This window comes from Pteronotus mesoamericanus, unplaced genomic scaffold (genome assembly GCF_021234165.1).
Source record: "Pteronotus mesoamericanus isolate MK-2021 breed Mesoamerican mustached bat unplaced genomic scaffold, CSHL_Meso_final scaffold_99, whole genome shotgun sequence".
Taxonomy (NCBI): Eukaryota; Metazoa; Chordata; class Mammalia; order Chiroptera; family Mormoopidae; genus Pteronotus; species Pteronotus mesoamericanus.
Window position 1 is genome coordinate 8,006,250 of NW_026555330.1, and position 14,081 is coordinate 8,020,330.

Sequence of the window (14,081 nt, forward strand, 5' to 3'; positions counted from 1 at the left end):
GTACCCATGCACGTATAAGACGATCAGAGACCTGCAGGAGCTTACTAAATGAGCCTCCTTTGAACAGTGAGACACCGAAAGCCAAAAAGCTCACCTGAAAGTAGCCTTGACTAAATGCAATGCAGTGTCCTGAACTGGATCCGGGAGCAGAAAAAGAACACTAGTGGAAAAACTTGAAATTCCAATGAAGTGTGAAGTTATGACAAATGGACCGTCGCTATGTAAGATGCCAACATTTAAAGAAACCGGGGGAAGAGTACACAGGAACTCTATGCTACCTCTGTGGCTTTTCTATAAATCTAAATTATTTCAAAATAAAGTTTATTTTAAAAACTTTTTTAAGTAGTCAGGAAAAAGTTGAAAGAACTACAGATACGGATGAGGACATGGATGTGCATTTTAATGACAACCATAATAGCAAAAATAAAGGAATATGAAATACACTTCTTTTCTTAGAAGGAGAGAAAGGCAATTATTCTTTAACAACCTAAATGAACTAAAATGTGAGGATTTATTAATGCTGCAAAATGGTGAAAAATATTGCCATCATTAAACTGAAGCAGTTCAATCTGTTATTTTTGGAAATACGTAACTCAACACCGAGGTGTCGCCCACAGAGCTTGCGGCTGCACCACCGCAGCGCAGACTTCGGAACTACACTGCCTATGGGGGCGCAGCAGTGGCTGTGTCACAGCCTCAGAAAGAGCCCTGGTTTGAAGTTAATGAGTCCCACGTTCACATTCTAACGTCAGAAACAGAGAGGGACATATTCTATTAAATGTATGAACTCTAAAACTACTCTTCCGTAACTTACAACTTGGAAATCAAAGGAAATTCATATCTAAAGTCTATATCCTCCTGAAATTTGTCTCTAAGATCAATAGATCATTTTTCAGGTACAAGTCAAACAAATTTGGTCTTTTTGGTATCATTCTTTGGATACTTTGTATCATATATATTCATTTCTGTTATAACTTAGTATCAAAACATGGAAAATAGGATATTTCATTTACATGGAGCACTGTATCAAAACTAGAACAATTAAACAGTGATCCTACCACAATGTTATTTAGCTCAAGCAGCTTGAATTACAGAAATGATACAGATGATTGCTAAGCAGGTAAAGGGATAGCCTGGATAGATAAAGGCTTAAAGATAACTCTAACTTACTAAACAATGAAAAAGAAATAAACCAAAAACTAAGTTTAAAAAACCAGAGGTTGAAATCAAATACTAGAACAATTTCTATTCTTTATAGTCTCTTAAACATTTACAATATAGGCACTTTATGCAATTTATGTCTTTCAGATTTTTAACCTCAGTTTTTAATTATCTTCCTAAACAGCTTTATTATGTTAAACTAAGTTCAATCAAGCTCAAGAATAAAGAGCACTAACAATGCAAAATCAGCCCTATTCATAACTTGCTAACCTAATCCATCTGATTGATGATGTTAATTCTGCAGACAAAGGACCCCTGAGAGCAGACCTCATTATGCAGAACAAGGAAAATGAAGCTCAGAGATTAGGACTGATCTCCCGATGTTCAGTCTCTTTGCTCTTTGGTACCTTCTATTTATGAACTGAGTCACGAGATCAAGAAGATGTATTTTATTAGTGCTAGCCTTCTGTATTCTGTTGAAAAACAAAATTTAAAACAAATTTCAGTAATCTGAACAAATTTAGTATTCACTGCTCTAGACATTTCTTACAAGACCCGTACTTCCATTTTTTGTTTTTAGGGCTAACATTATAGCTCCTAAGTAGCCAACGCATCTCTTCTTCCTCACCTTCCCTGACAAATCCCAACCTCTAATAAAACAAAATTACACTAAATGAACTAAACCTAAGTAGACAGAGCATAATAGCTCAAATCTATGAGCAATCTGCTTTGCCAAATGTCTCTACCTGCTCCCTAAAAAACAGCTGCTAAGCAAGATTATTAACAAGGAACGAAGAGTCTGTTTTACCTCTTCCTTATTAGCTCTGGACAATTTTCTGGTGCTCATAAAAATAGCAGGGGGAAAAACAGCCAGAAAAAGCAGGGATGATGAAGCACACACCCTGTGCTGATTATGTGCTTTTAAAAATTAATCCCTGGATTAAAATAGAAATTAATTAAATTCAGGTAACAGTAACTATTTTGAGTGGATGTGTTGATAACAGAAGTTTAAAATCCTGCATCCTACCTCAAGTTGAATTTAATTACATCTCCCAACCATACAAAATGACAACTTAATATTGAGAATTAGCAGGCATGTTCTTGTGAATAGATGAAAAACTAAAGTGGGGATATGTTTAGTTCTTCAATATTTCCATCTCATTCCATTACGTGATGAGTGTCTACTAGATGGTAGGATTACCACCTATTAATCTTTAGCGCTTTAGCTCTTTATCCATGCCTTTTTAATAAAGAACGTGACCCACCCCGTCCCTGAAAGAGCCAGCCTTATAATACCCCATCTCCCTGCCATATTCCCACCACAGCTGACTAGACAGTGGTGGATGCCTGACACGCCTGGGCCAATCTGATCTTTCCCAGGAACCTGGAATGTGAATCCTGGGAACCTGAGTCAGAAGTCAAGAAGCACTGGACCTACCAGGTCAGAGAGTGTGTAAGCCAGAGGTGTCAGGGTCAAAGCTGAAAACTAGGGGGTGGGGGTGGAGGCGGGGGCAAAGAAGTCGTAAGTGAGCACAGAAAGCTGAAGAGATGACTTACCAGCAAAGCAGAGCAAGTGACCATCCTGCTCTAGCAGAAACAGGGGCTGGAGGCGGCGGGGCGGGGCCCGGGGGGCAGGGGGCAGGGGGCACGTATCACAATCCATGCACATGAGCCCTGGCTCTGCTTCATTTCTTATCTATCCTTGGATGTCTGGTGCCTATGAAGCTGCCCACTGTGTCCTTCCAACAAACTCCTCCTCGCCTGGGGCAAGTATGAATGAGTTTCTGTTCCTCACAGGAGAAAAATCTCAGCATTATATGAGGCCCTGCAGTGGACAGAAAGATGAGAAATACCTAGTTCTCTCAGCCTTCAAGGACCCCGCAGTTAGGAGCAGATAAGTATACAGAGAACCATAATATGAGGCAGGCAGACTAGGGGCATAAAAAATACTATGAGGTTTCAAAGAGGAGACAGATGATCAGGAAGGTTCCATGCAGGAAGAGGACTAAATAGTAATCATAACAGATGGTACTTTGGGATATTTAAAAAAAACGCATTTACTAAGAGAAAGAAAAGGTCAGAATCCTAAATCAGTCAACAAGAACAAAAAATTTACTTTAAGAGTCCATGAACTCCAAAAATCTGGTAACAACTGAGCCACAGGACTTGGCCAATTGCCTGATTATAAGGATGAGAGCAAGGGAAGTTAAACGAGTTCTGTTTTCAGCCTATGGCTTTGAGACTAATGCAGCCACAGCAGGAAGGTTCACGGGACAGGTGGACCAAGGGGAGAAGTAAAGCAAAGCGGGGAGGTACGTTCTATATTGGATTTATTGACCTGAGGTAAGTGGCAGCCAGTAGCTCATTAATTCACTGGGGAAACGGGAGAACGACGGGCCATCTGAAGTGGAAAACTGCCCTCTAAAAAAGGAACTAAGACTCCTCACAGCGTCTAGGTTTTTTCTTTTGCATTTTGAACATTCTGCTTTCTGCACAGCTGCTGATTTTCCCGGCCCAAATGAGGACTTTAAAGGATGGAGGCAGGCAGTGTCTTGGAGCAAGAGCCTTGATGAAATCTATGGCCCCTCTCCCCAGAAAAATGCATAAACCGCAAATCTTGCTAACGATTTTCCAAAGGCCATGGACCTTCTGAAACCCTAAGGGACCCACAAACCGCAGGGTGTTGTTATTGTTTTTAAAGCATGGTGTGGAAAAAACCAGAAAGGAGAAGAGGGCTGGGGAAAAAGAGTGAGTACCTGCCCAGGCCGGTCCACTCCCTTTTTCCTTCCAGAAACTAGGGGGTAAGAAAGCCCAGCAGAGGCAGCGCAGGTCTTCGGGTTTCACACCCTCCGCTAACGAAAAGAGGAACCGCTTTCATCAGACACAACTGCCACAAAACTAAGACTTTTCTGTAGTGGTGCGAATGAGTATATACTAGGCAAAGAATTATTTGTAAAGAAACACCGATGCAGCCCTGATGAAAAGGTCCCGTGCTCTGTAGAAAACTCTCGTAAGCACTAAGCACCCTACTCTCCGTGCCACCACTACAGAATTAGCCTATTCGGGGGAGAGTGCAATCTTGTAATTCCTGAAAAGGACCACACCGTCAGGCTGCGGGGTGATGAATGCATTTAAACAAGACGCGAAGAATAGTAAGTTCTTCCAGGTTTTTTTTTTTACAGACACAAGATGCACCCTCAGGAGAAATTTAACAACTGTCTATGAATCTTATACCAGGTAATGGCAAACACTGTAAAGAATGTCATCCTAGGAGGATATAATTTAATACGGGATTTATCAAAGGACTGCCCTATTTTTAACAAGCATATTCAGCCAGTGATATGCCCACGTTTAAGTGTGAATCACTGCTTCTATAATACAAGGGTTAAATGAATTAGATGATCCCAATTCTCTGCATGCAACTTAATTTTTGTCAGGCCACCACTAGCAAGAGCCTGAAGAACAAAGCATCAGCCTCATTTTAAATAATGTTTTCTCAAGGTCTGCTAAGGGGAACTATCAAGAAATGGAAATCTGGAGATAGCACAGGAACAGATCATGCAGTAATTTACAAAGCTAAAGGGTAGTATTTAATTCCGTTACCAAAACAGATTGATATTTCTTAAAATTCCTTTAAGATCTTTAAAAAGGGTATATTAATATTTGAAAAATAATCAAATATCTGCCTGACACACCTTTGAAAAAAAGTAGCTAAGATAATAAGCTTCAGAAACATCGTCATGATCAGGAAAGTCACCATGTACTGAATATTTGTTTGCTAGGCATTTTATTTACATCATCTCATTTCATACTGTGAAACAGGCACTATCATTCCCACTTTCTATATGTGAAAATTAAGACTCATACGGCTAAGGCACGCACTCTGGGTCTCTCAGTCGATACACGGAGGTGGGACCCGAGTTCAGTTTCACACGACCCCCAGAGCGGGGCTGCTGTCTACGGTGCCGGTGCCACGTCCTGGCGCACCTGGACACGGCCGTATTTGTGAGACTCGGTCGGCTGGAGGGCTCGGAGAAAAGGATATGTATTTTCTATATATTATAAAATCATGACATGAAAAATAAAACACAAGGTAGTACAGATGACGTTAAACACTAATTGGTATAAACCTTCCAAGTTAAATATTTCAATATGAAATCCAGAAAGTTTAGAGAATCATATCAAAACATAGCATTTCAACTGTTTGATAAAAACTTATAGAAATGATTTAAAATTTCAAAACTATTTAAAAAATTCGCAAACAGCACACTTGTATGCAATCCTATGCACCGCACTCGAGTTGGGAGGCTTTGCAAAATGTAATTTTGTCTTTCTATAGAATATTATGATTGAATGCTAAACTGGCATTATCAAGATCCTCCCAATAACAGATCTAAAGGAAATTCAAACCAAAAGTAATCAAAGAATTTTAACACTGAAGTCTTCCTGAACTGATTCAGCCCCATTAGTTTCTTAATCTGATTTCACAGTACCTGTAATCTATAACATTCATTTGACTTAATAACAACAAAAATAGCTGTGTTCTACTTCACAGTATCATACTCAACCCTCAGAGCAATCCTATGAAGTACCTCTATTTTCTCCATTTTAAAGATGAGGAAACTGAGGCAGAAACTGCATAAACTTTCCCAAAGATATAGCTGGTAAATGGGAACTAGAATTTGAAACAGTCTGACGTCACAGCCCGTGTGGTTAATCACTATGCTAAACTACATCCCTGCAAGGGAGAAAATACAATATTTAATGAACACCTACTATGTGCCAGGAGAGAGAAGGGCAAGTAAATAGATCTCAGCTTAGACCATGTTCAACAGCTTCACAGTGATGAAGGAAAAATAACTTACACATACATCAAAAGAGGTATTCTACACCAAAAAGAAAATTCTTTGTATACTGTGATGGGTGCATTTTGCTTACAGAAATAATAGGGAAGAAAACTTGAATTTCATATATGTGTTATGATATGGTTCAAGCAAGAGCATTCATATCTGTAACCTATTTAAATTTGCTGATTAACTTACTCAAGCATGGTTTTTTAAAAAAATCTTACTTAAAACAACAAAATGGATAAAAATTAAAAGCAAATGCTTTAGTACTTGTATTTTCACTCTGCTTTTCAAGTTCCCTAAGTCATGATGTGTTTCATTTTGTTTTTAATTAAATGCACTATTTATAAAGCCCTATATAAAGATTTTTGTAGATATTTAGATAAGTTCTGCTTGCTCAAGTTCTGCTTGCCAAATCCTGCCACCTGGAAGAAAACCTCAGAGTTTACAACTGTATTACACAGGCCAGTGTCCTGAGGGGATCCCTGAGGGTCGATGGAAATCGAAGCACTCACAGAAGAGGAGATATACCTTTAATTTTACAACTAATCGATCCATACTGACAATGCTAATGCCTTGAGTATTGTGGTTTTTATGAAACACCTGAAAGGCTTCATGGAGCCGTGCCCAACGTTAACTGTAAAGAGCACCTACTCTGTGCCCGGGGACCGTGCGTGTCCATAAATGACGCTGGTTATAGAGAGTGGCTGTCTAGAACTACGACTTGAATTCATGCTTTCTGAAAGACCAGGTACTCAAACTGAAAGCTCCAGCTCCAATGCGTAACTTTCCTCTCCATCCAAAAGCTGCTGCCAGAGCTTCTGCACTCCACAAACCCAAGCAGGTTAACATGAAGAGAGTACATGGGCGCCCAGCACATCTTGGGGTACAAGATGAGGTTACGGGAGAGCACCCCTCCTAAAGCAACTTTTTTTCAAAAATCAAATGTTTTAAAAAGGAGAGTTCGGCTAACAGAAACCATTACTCCTACCTACTCTTCTCCAACAGATCCCTAGAAAATACTTAAGAGTGAAAAAGAGTGGCTTGATTTATTGGTAAGCTGATGCTTGGGTAGGCCTCTAGACACCAACCTCTCAAAAATACTAGAACAAATCACACTGAGTAAAATACACTGGACTCTACCTAAAAGCCACTTAAAACAAATGTGGGGTAAAATAAACAGTAATTCCAGAAGCCGGTGTTTTTAGTTTGAAGAGACCAAAAGGATCAAAGAGCTAGCCAGAAGTCCCTCACGGTCTTTACAGTAAATGCATCCAGTTCCGTAATTTATCCTAAGATAACTCTATTCCCACCGCACATCACCCCTAACAACTATTTAGCAACTACCAACGTGTAATTTATTGTCCGCTACGTCTTTTGCCACAAACCTCAAGCAAGGCAGTCCTTACTCAGCTTACACTATCTCCCCTTTATAAAAACAAGGGGAGGGGTTATAAAACCTTAAGAAAATAAAAATGATAGAAGAAGGTGGAAAAGTACAGAGAGCCTCGGCAACCAAGCTCTTTTCCCTTACACCTGAGCACCTGTCGTTTAGCTCCACCACACACCTTCATGGTATTGGATCAGCCGGGGTTCTTCCACCTTACAAGCAGTTCAAAATGCCCACTCTCCACTAAAGGACAGGGTCCTCCTGTGGCCCCTCTGGCCCAACCCCTCCGTTTATATTAATCGTTCAAGCCACCCAGCTCTACCCTGTCCCAAAGTGTCACCACGCTCCAATCTCGCAAAAGCCATTGTACAAACCCAACACTCTACTCCATCCTCCTGGCTACCGACACACTCCAACCTCTCGCAAAACCTTCGCTAATATCCTTCCTTTCCTTTATGAGCTTTTCCCGTATGCCTAACACAGTCTCAACGTCCTATTTCCCCACACTCCCAAACTCTCTACGCTAAATGCCAGTTCCGGCACGGGGTCACACCCTCTCCAGCCGAATTCTTACAACCTGAAAACCCCACCCCCTCCGCACGTCCTCCGGAGCCTCTCCACCCCAGGCCCGTCACGCCCTCCCGCCCCTTCGGGATCCTTTCGGCCAGCCGGCCGGAGCCCCTCCAAAGTCCCCAAGTACCGAAGTCCTCCCGAAAGGGCCGGCAGCCCCGCCCCCAGGCCCTCACCGAGTAGCAGCAGCTTCACTTCTTTAGCCGCTTTCTCCCCGTCCTCACGCAAGTTGCGGTCGATCATCTTACTCCGCTCCACCGCCGCCTTGTCTTCGGCGCTCAACGTGCAGCCCATGGCGGCGGCGGGAGAGGCGACCGGGCCCGGGCTCACTCACACACCGCGAGGACGGCGGTACGACGGGCCGAGACAACGTCTACTGCTGGGCGGCGGCCCTCTCAGTCAAGTCCAGGAGCGCCCGGAGAAACCGGATATCCGGCGTTTACGCCACTTCCGGCAACGCCCCGCGGCCGTTACTGCTAGAACTTTTCTAGTTGGGGTAGTGGTGGTGCATCCGGAAGCGGAAGTACGGGGAGAGGGATGGCCAAGCCTGGCGGCGGTTCGGCGGAGTACCCAGGTCCTTCGCAACCGGCACAATTAGAGCTACTCAGCATTAGGCCCCTTTTATGTTTTCGGCGGCGTTGTTTAGAAACTTGTAGAAAACCGGAGACCGGCTTCGTCAGTTCATGGCGCCCTTCCCGGGTCACACAGCCCTGCTTTGGATGAGGGTTGGTGGGGGGATTCCCAGTAAGAGCCCACAATGCGCACGGGAATTTCTCTTGGGACTTTCTCACTGGCCAAACCCCTGGTCCCTGCCCAAGTGTAAGACACGTTATTTGCCGGGGTCTACTCTGCTCTATCCATGGGATGGGAACAAACTTCACATCTGAGATCTGTGAGACCGACCGTGCCCCAGGACTTCGGCGATCCCTTTCTGCCATCTCGGACCCAGTCGCTGGTCCTTGTGCCGTTAAGTGCAAATTTCTTTGGGCTTGAGAGTTGCCCGGTTACTTTGTTGTTAGCAAAAGACCACTCGAAATCGCTGGCAGATACTGCTACCTGAAAGATAAGCGTGTAGTTCCACCATAACATTTCCAGACTGCCTCTCCCAATGTAAGCCAGTTTTAGCGCTCACAGATGGTTCTGCGTTAAGGGTTTAGGCTTCTACCAAGATTAGTCAACCTCAGTACCATTCCCCGAAAACAAACCAGTGCAACCCATGAATCTCCTAAAATTTCCTGTTGTGGTACCACACAAAAAGGGAAGTTGTAGTAAAATTTGTTTTTCAGTTTTAGCACCACTTGAAAATAAATCCCCTAGGAAAGCCCAAGACTGATGGCCTTTTTCATTCATAATCCTAGATACTACTGTGAAGATGACCCTAAATTACCTTTCCTCCTAATAGCCTCGCAAATACTCTTCACCATACACTCTTGGGAGGGTAACTCCTGTAGCCCCCAAAACCTTCCCCTGTGATTAAATATTATTTCCCTAACATAATAACCTTAGGGTATAAGGTTCCATCAGAAAGGCCTATACGGCAATGATTGCGTAACTAGAAAGGTTTCATAAGAGCCACCTTAAATGGTCTCAACCCCTATAACTTAATACCAGTTTTTTTTAACGTTTGAAAAGATGACTCCTATTTGTTCCATAACGACAGAATACAAGGGACTGCTTTCCCATAATCAATAGTTGTAGGGGGAAAGGGCAAGAGGAAAGGAAAAGAAAACCAATATTTATTAAGTACCTATTTGCCAGGTATGGCTAGGTGCTTCCATGTGTCACCTCTTCATCCTCACAACAACCCTGTGAGGTAGGTAGTGTTATCTCCATTTTTTTACAGATGAGGAAATAGGCTCAGAGAAATTAACATCTTTCCCGAGTTCTCAGAGTGAGTGAGTAGCTCTGCCTGACTCTCAGATTCACCCCTTTCCTAGCATGCCACCGACAACGGAAGGATTTCCTGTAGGATTGAGAGTTCCCCCAACACCAGGGTGCAGGGAAAAGTAACTGACAGGGCGTTTGTTTCGACCTGCTGCTTCTTCAGAAAGGAACGACTTTCACAGCCAGGAATTACGTATGGAACTTTACCAAGGGATCCTGGTGACTAGAAAACTGCTGGAAGGTGGTCACAGCAGAAACTGTTGGGGAAGTTCTTAGCATAACAGAAGAGAAATTTTCATTTCCTTCATGATCCCCTCAGGGAAAAATAAATGGCAAAATGAACCAGCGTATGTCAGATTCTGTAATAAATGCCAGTGAGCTCACAGTGTCAGGAAATTTCAGCCTGAATTAGAGTCATCCTTGCGCTTAAAATTTTCTTCTTTGATGTATGGGAAGGAAAGGCTGCAGGGCAAAGGCAAAGGGAACGGCAAAATAAATTAACAAGATGGCTGCCAAAGTTTACTGCCTTCCCCACCCGATACGGGCGCCTTTCCTTTTTCCACCGGGCTCACACTGCCATCTACTGGCAATTCTTAGGGACTGCTAGGAGATCTCCGGTGTTTAGAGTTTTTCCCCCATGAATGGGATTCCACCGTTATTTTATTTTAAAAGGAAAGAGAGTGGAGACTCTGTTTTGCAATCACAAAAGACTGCCCTGGGTGTATATAGTATCTAAGGAATTTTCTCAATGTAATAGGTGCTACACTAGAGTAAGTCTAGTGGTGGGAAGACAGAAACCTGGAAATTGTCCTGGATGTAAAAGGGGAGAGCAATTTCATTGAATACTTTTTTTCAACTAGAGCTTCTTTCACAACCTGCACATTTTCGACAGTCTGCAGGGAACCCCCATGGCGGCGTTTGGCTGCAACAGACCGAACCCTCAGCAGTCAGAGCCATGAACATACTCTCCAGTATATTTTTCACACCACTCTATAGTGCTTTCCCACATGTAACTGCTCTGTAAAAATACAACGTACTGGGTCGAATTAGACTATGAACTCCATGAAGACAGTGACTTCACATCCTCTCCGTGGGGCCTGGAGAACATCAGGTATTCAACTATGATGCACTGAATTGAACTGAAGGAGTCAGTGTTGATATCAGTATAACTTTTATAATAAAAATTATTTATTGGCTGTTCAAAGGGGAAGCTATCCCACTCCCGCCGGGCCATCTTCCCCTTCGATGCTCAATGAGCCAGGGGTTTGTTCAGATGCAGACCACACCACCCTCTCGGTCCTGCCTCAACCCTGCAATGCGGCCTGATTCAGCTGAGGGAAGTGGGTGGACAAGTAGTCCCGGATGGATTTCCTGTCCAGCTTGCAATTATTCCCCCTCCCTTGAAAATATCACCACCAATACCAACCAAGACCGTCCTTACAGTGTCAATCAGAGACCCGCTGAGCCCCTCTCCTGTGCCCTCTCTCCAACCCAGGGCTGCAGGTAGGAGAGAGATTTAAGTCTTTGTCACTGAAGCTAATTTTGAGAGCGATGAATGGGAGTAGGGAGGTGTTTACTGGACTGTGGAAACCCCACCTGACCCATTCCCAACATTAGTCTCTGTACCCGATTGTCCAGGGGGCTGGAGGTGGGCCACTGCCATGAGGCGAGAAACCAAGGAGGCCAGTCCTAGAAAACAAAAAAGATTTACAGTGTTACTGGTGAGAGCGGTTACCTGGCCTCTCTGGATCCAACCACCTTAGCAATTCAAGCGCTGAGCCCCACCTTCAGCCATCCAACGCCCAATCTTTCCACTTCTCCATCCCAAAGGGCAACGAGAAAGGGCCATCCTGTCTTGTTCTTGCCTCTGCTGAGATAAAGCCCCAGGCCTGATGACGCGCATGCCGGAGAGGGACAGAGCAATAGCACAGAAGCGCCGTCCCTGGAGGGTGGGAGAGAGGCAGCTGCAGCCAGCCCTGCTGCTGCCTCCTCTGTGTGCTGTGGTTGCCACTTCCCATTGCTCCTGGCCCCACGCGGGAAAGGACTCTATCCGGCTGGTCCTCTCACTTTAAGGAAACCTCAGGTCTAAAACTAGAACAAGGCCTATTTACTCAAATTGAAACACTTGGCTGTAATAGTTCTTTTTAAATCCTGCAAGGAGACGAGAAGACACAGGTCATTTTCTCACCTTGATTGGGTGAAATTACTGCCCTGGACAATGACACTAAAAAAGGAAACGTCCTAAAGGGTCCCCAGAACAACGCCAAACCCGGCCTGCTGTCCTACATCCTCCAACCCCTACCCTAGAGTCCCCTGCCTCCCGAGGCGCGGGAAGTTTGCTGGTTCCAAGGCCCAGACCATCTCACCTTTGTGGCCCTTTACTCTCATCGCCGTCTCACCAGGCTCCCTCCCCCAGTAGTCAAGGGTCACAGCCATGTCCAAGGCTTTTGCCACATGTCCATCCCGTTGGCTCTGTTACTGACCCAGGAAACACCAAGCGAAAGCTGTGCGCAGAGACCCCAGCCCTGGCTGGCTGGGGAAAGGCGACCCCACAAGGCGCTCCTTGCGGTCGTAGCCGGCCCCCCAGCCCCGTCTCCCGTCTCCCGTCAGGCGTCCAGCCCAGCAGCCCATCACGATTCAGGTCGTGGTGAGGGGGCAGGACGGAGGTAGCTGTCTGACATGATGATGTCGCTGGTGAGTTGTTGCTCCAGGAACTCCGAGGTCTCCTCAGCTATCTGGCCTGGAATTCGGAAGTCTACGGCAGCTGGCTCCTGCTTGGGGCTGGGGAGGGGTCGGGAAACCCAGGACTCCGTGGAACAGCCAGTGCCCTGAAGGAACTGCAGAAAGTTCTCCTCGATGGAGCCCTCCCGGCTGGGCAGCCTCAGCTCCTCCTCTGGGGCCTGCTTGAAGAAGCAGACAAACTGCTTGCTGAGCTCCCCCCGGATCTGCCTATTGAGACATCCATAGAAGAAAGGGTTGGAAGTGAAGCAGAAGTAGCCGATCCAAGTCACCACATTCTCCACCTGCCCGGTCGAAATGGGCTGAGCGCTCAGGGCAACGTAGAGGTGGAAAGAAAAGTAGGGCAACCAACAGAGCAGGAACTGCCCCCCCACGGCCAGGAGGACCACCGCCGCCTTCCCGCCCCCAAACGTCCGGTGCGGGGTGGTCTGGTGGGCCCCCGAGCTGGTGACCATAGTGGAGCGGCTGCTGAGAGACTCAGAGCGCTGCCGGGGCGTCTCCATCCACGTGGGCAGCGGTCCGTGCTGCATGGCAGCCACGCGGGCTACGCGGAACATGCTGCAGTAGACCACAAGGATGAGCAGCAGGGGCAGCAGGAAGTAGAGGACGGCAAAGACCACCACGAAAAGCTGGCAGTAGGCACTGCGGCTCCATTGGAGTGAGCAACCCGGGGGGATGCTGGGAGCTCCCTCCTCCCGGGAGACCCTTCCCAGCACTGGCACAGAAGCCATGGCCAAGGCCTTCACCCACACGCCCACCAGCACGGAGGTCACCAGCCCCAGCGTCATGCGCACCTCGTAGCGCATGGGGTGGACGACGTAATAATAGCGCTCCACGTTGATGGCGGACACGGAGAGAATGGCCAGGCTGACGAAGCACACGCTCAGGAACAAGTAGAGGCGGCAGGCGACCTCCCCAAAGAGGTCATGGTCAAAGAGGGCGGAGCTGGAGAGCATGGCCAGGGGCATGAGGGTCAGGGCGGCCAGCAGGTCCACCAGGCAGAGGTGGAAGACAAAGACAAATTTTCGGAGGGCGGGTGTCTTGGCGATGACAGCCATCACAGCAGCATTGCCGGCCACGGCGGTCAGGTCCAGCAGGAGCATGAAGAAGAGGGCCACAGACTCCGAAGCCACGTCCCGCAGCCCCGCCTCGGGGACGCCACTGGCCGTAGAGGGACCGGGGGTTTGAGGGGCCCTCCCCAGCGTGGAAGAGTTCCCTGATGACTGGGGGATGGGCGAGGACTCCATGGGGCCGAAAGAGGACGCCCAGGGCACCTCCTGTCACAGGCCCATCCCCCATCCTAGTCCAGTGATCCTGGGATGGCAAGCCCAGGCCCAGGCTTCCCAGTGCTGGGGGGGGGTGGGGGGGGGCGCTCCCTCTGGAGCCGGTCAGGGAGGCTCTTGCGGGCAGCCTTGGAGGCTGGGCCGCTGGTCCGCAGCACCAGGCCAGAAACTGAGGGCTCAGGAGCGCATGTCTCTGCGAGGAAGTGG

At 46.4% G+C, this 14,081-nt stretch overlaps 2 protein-coding genes across 2 annotated transcripts in view; both read right to left on the minus strand.

The window, feature by feature from the left end:
* GNAI3 (G protein subunit alpha i3) overlaps nucleotides 1–8,385 on the minus strand; it is a 35,881-nt gene extending 27,496 nt beyond the window's left edge. Inside the window, exon 1 of the mRNA XM_054564979.1 lies at nucleotides 8,145–8,385. Within this exon, the coding sequence (XP_054420954.1) occupies nucleotides 8,145–8,262 (118 nt within the window). The 5' untranslated portion in view covers nucleotides 8,263–8,385. The remainder of the gene's footprint in view (nucleotides 1–8,144) is intronic.
* A 3,885-nt stretch (nucleotides 8,386–12,270) lies between these two features.
* GPR61 (G protein-coupled receptor 61) lies at nucleotides 12,271–13,853 on the minus strand. The gene has a single exon (XM_054564727.1). It carries the CDS (start codon nucleotides 13,836–13,838, stop codon nucleotides 12,483–12,485), a length of 1,356 nt encoding a protein of 451 aa, XP_054420702.1. The 5' UTR covers nucleotides 13,839–13,853; the 3' UTR covers nucleotides 12,271–12,482.
* Nucleotides 13,854–14,081: the final 228 nt, after the last annotated feature.

What these genes read in the sequence shown, in the direction of transcription:
- GPR61 (XM_054564727.1), bottom strand. Translation starts at nt 13,838, where the DNA reads ATGGAGTCCTCGCCCATCCCCCAGTCATCAGGGAACTCTTCCACGCTG.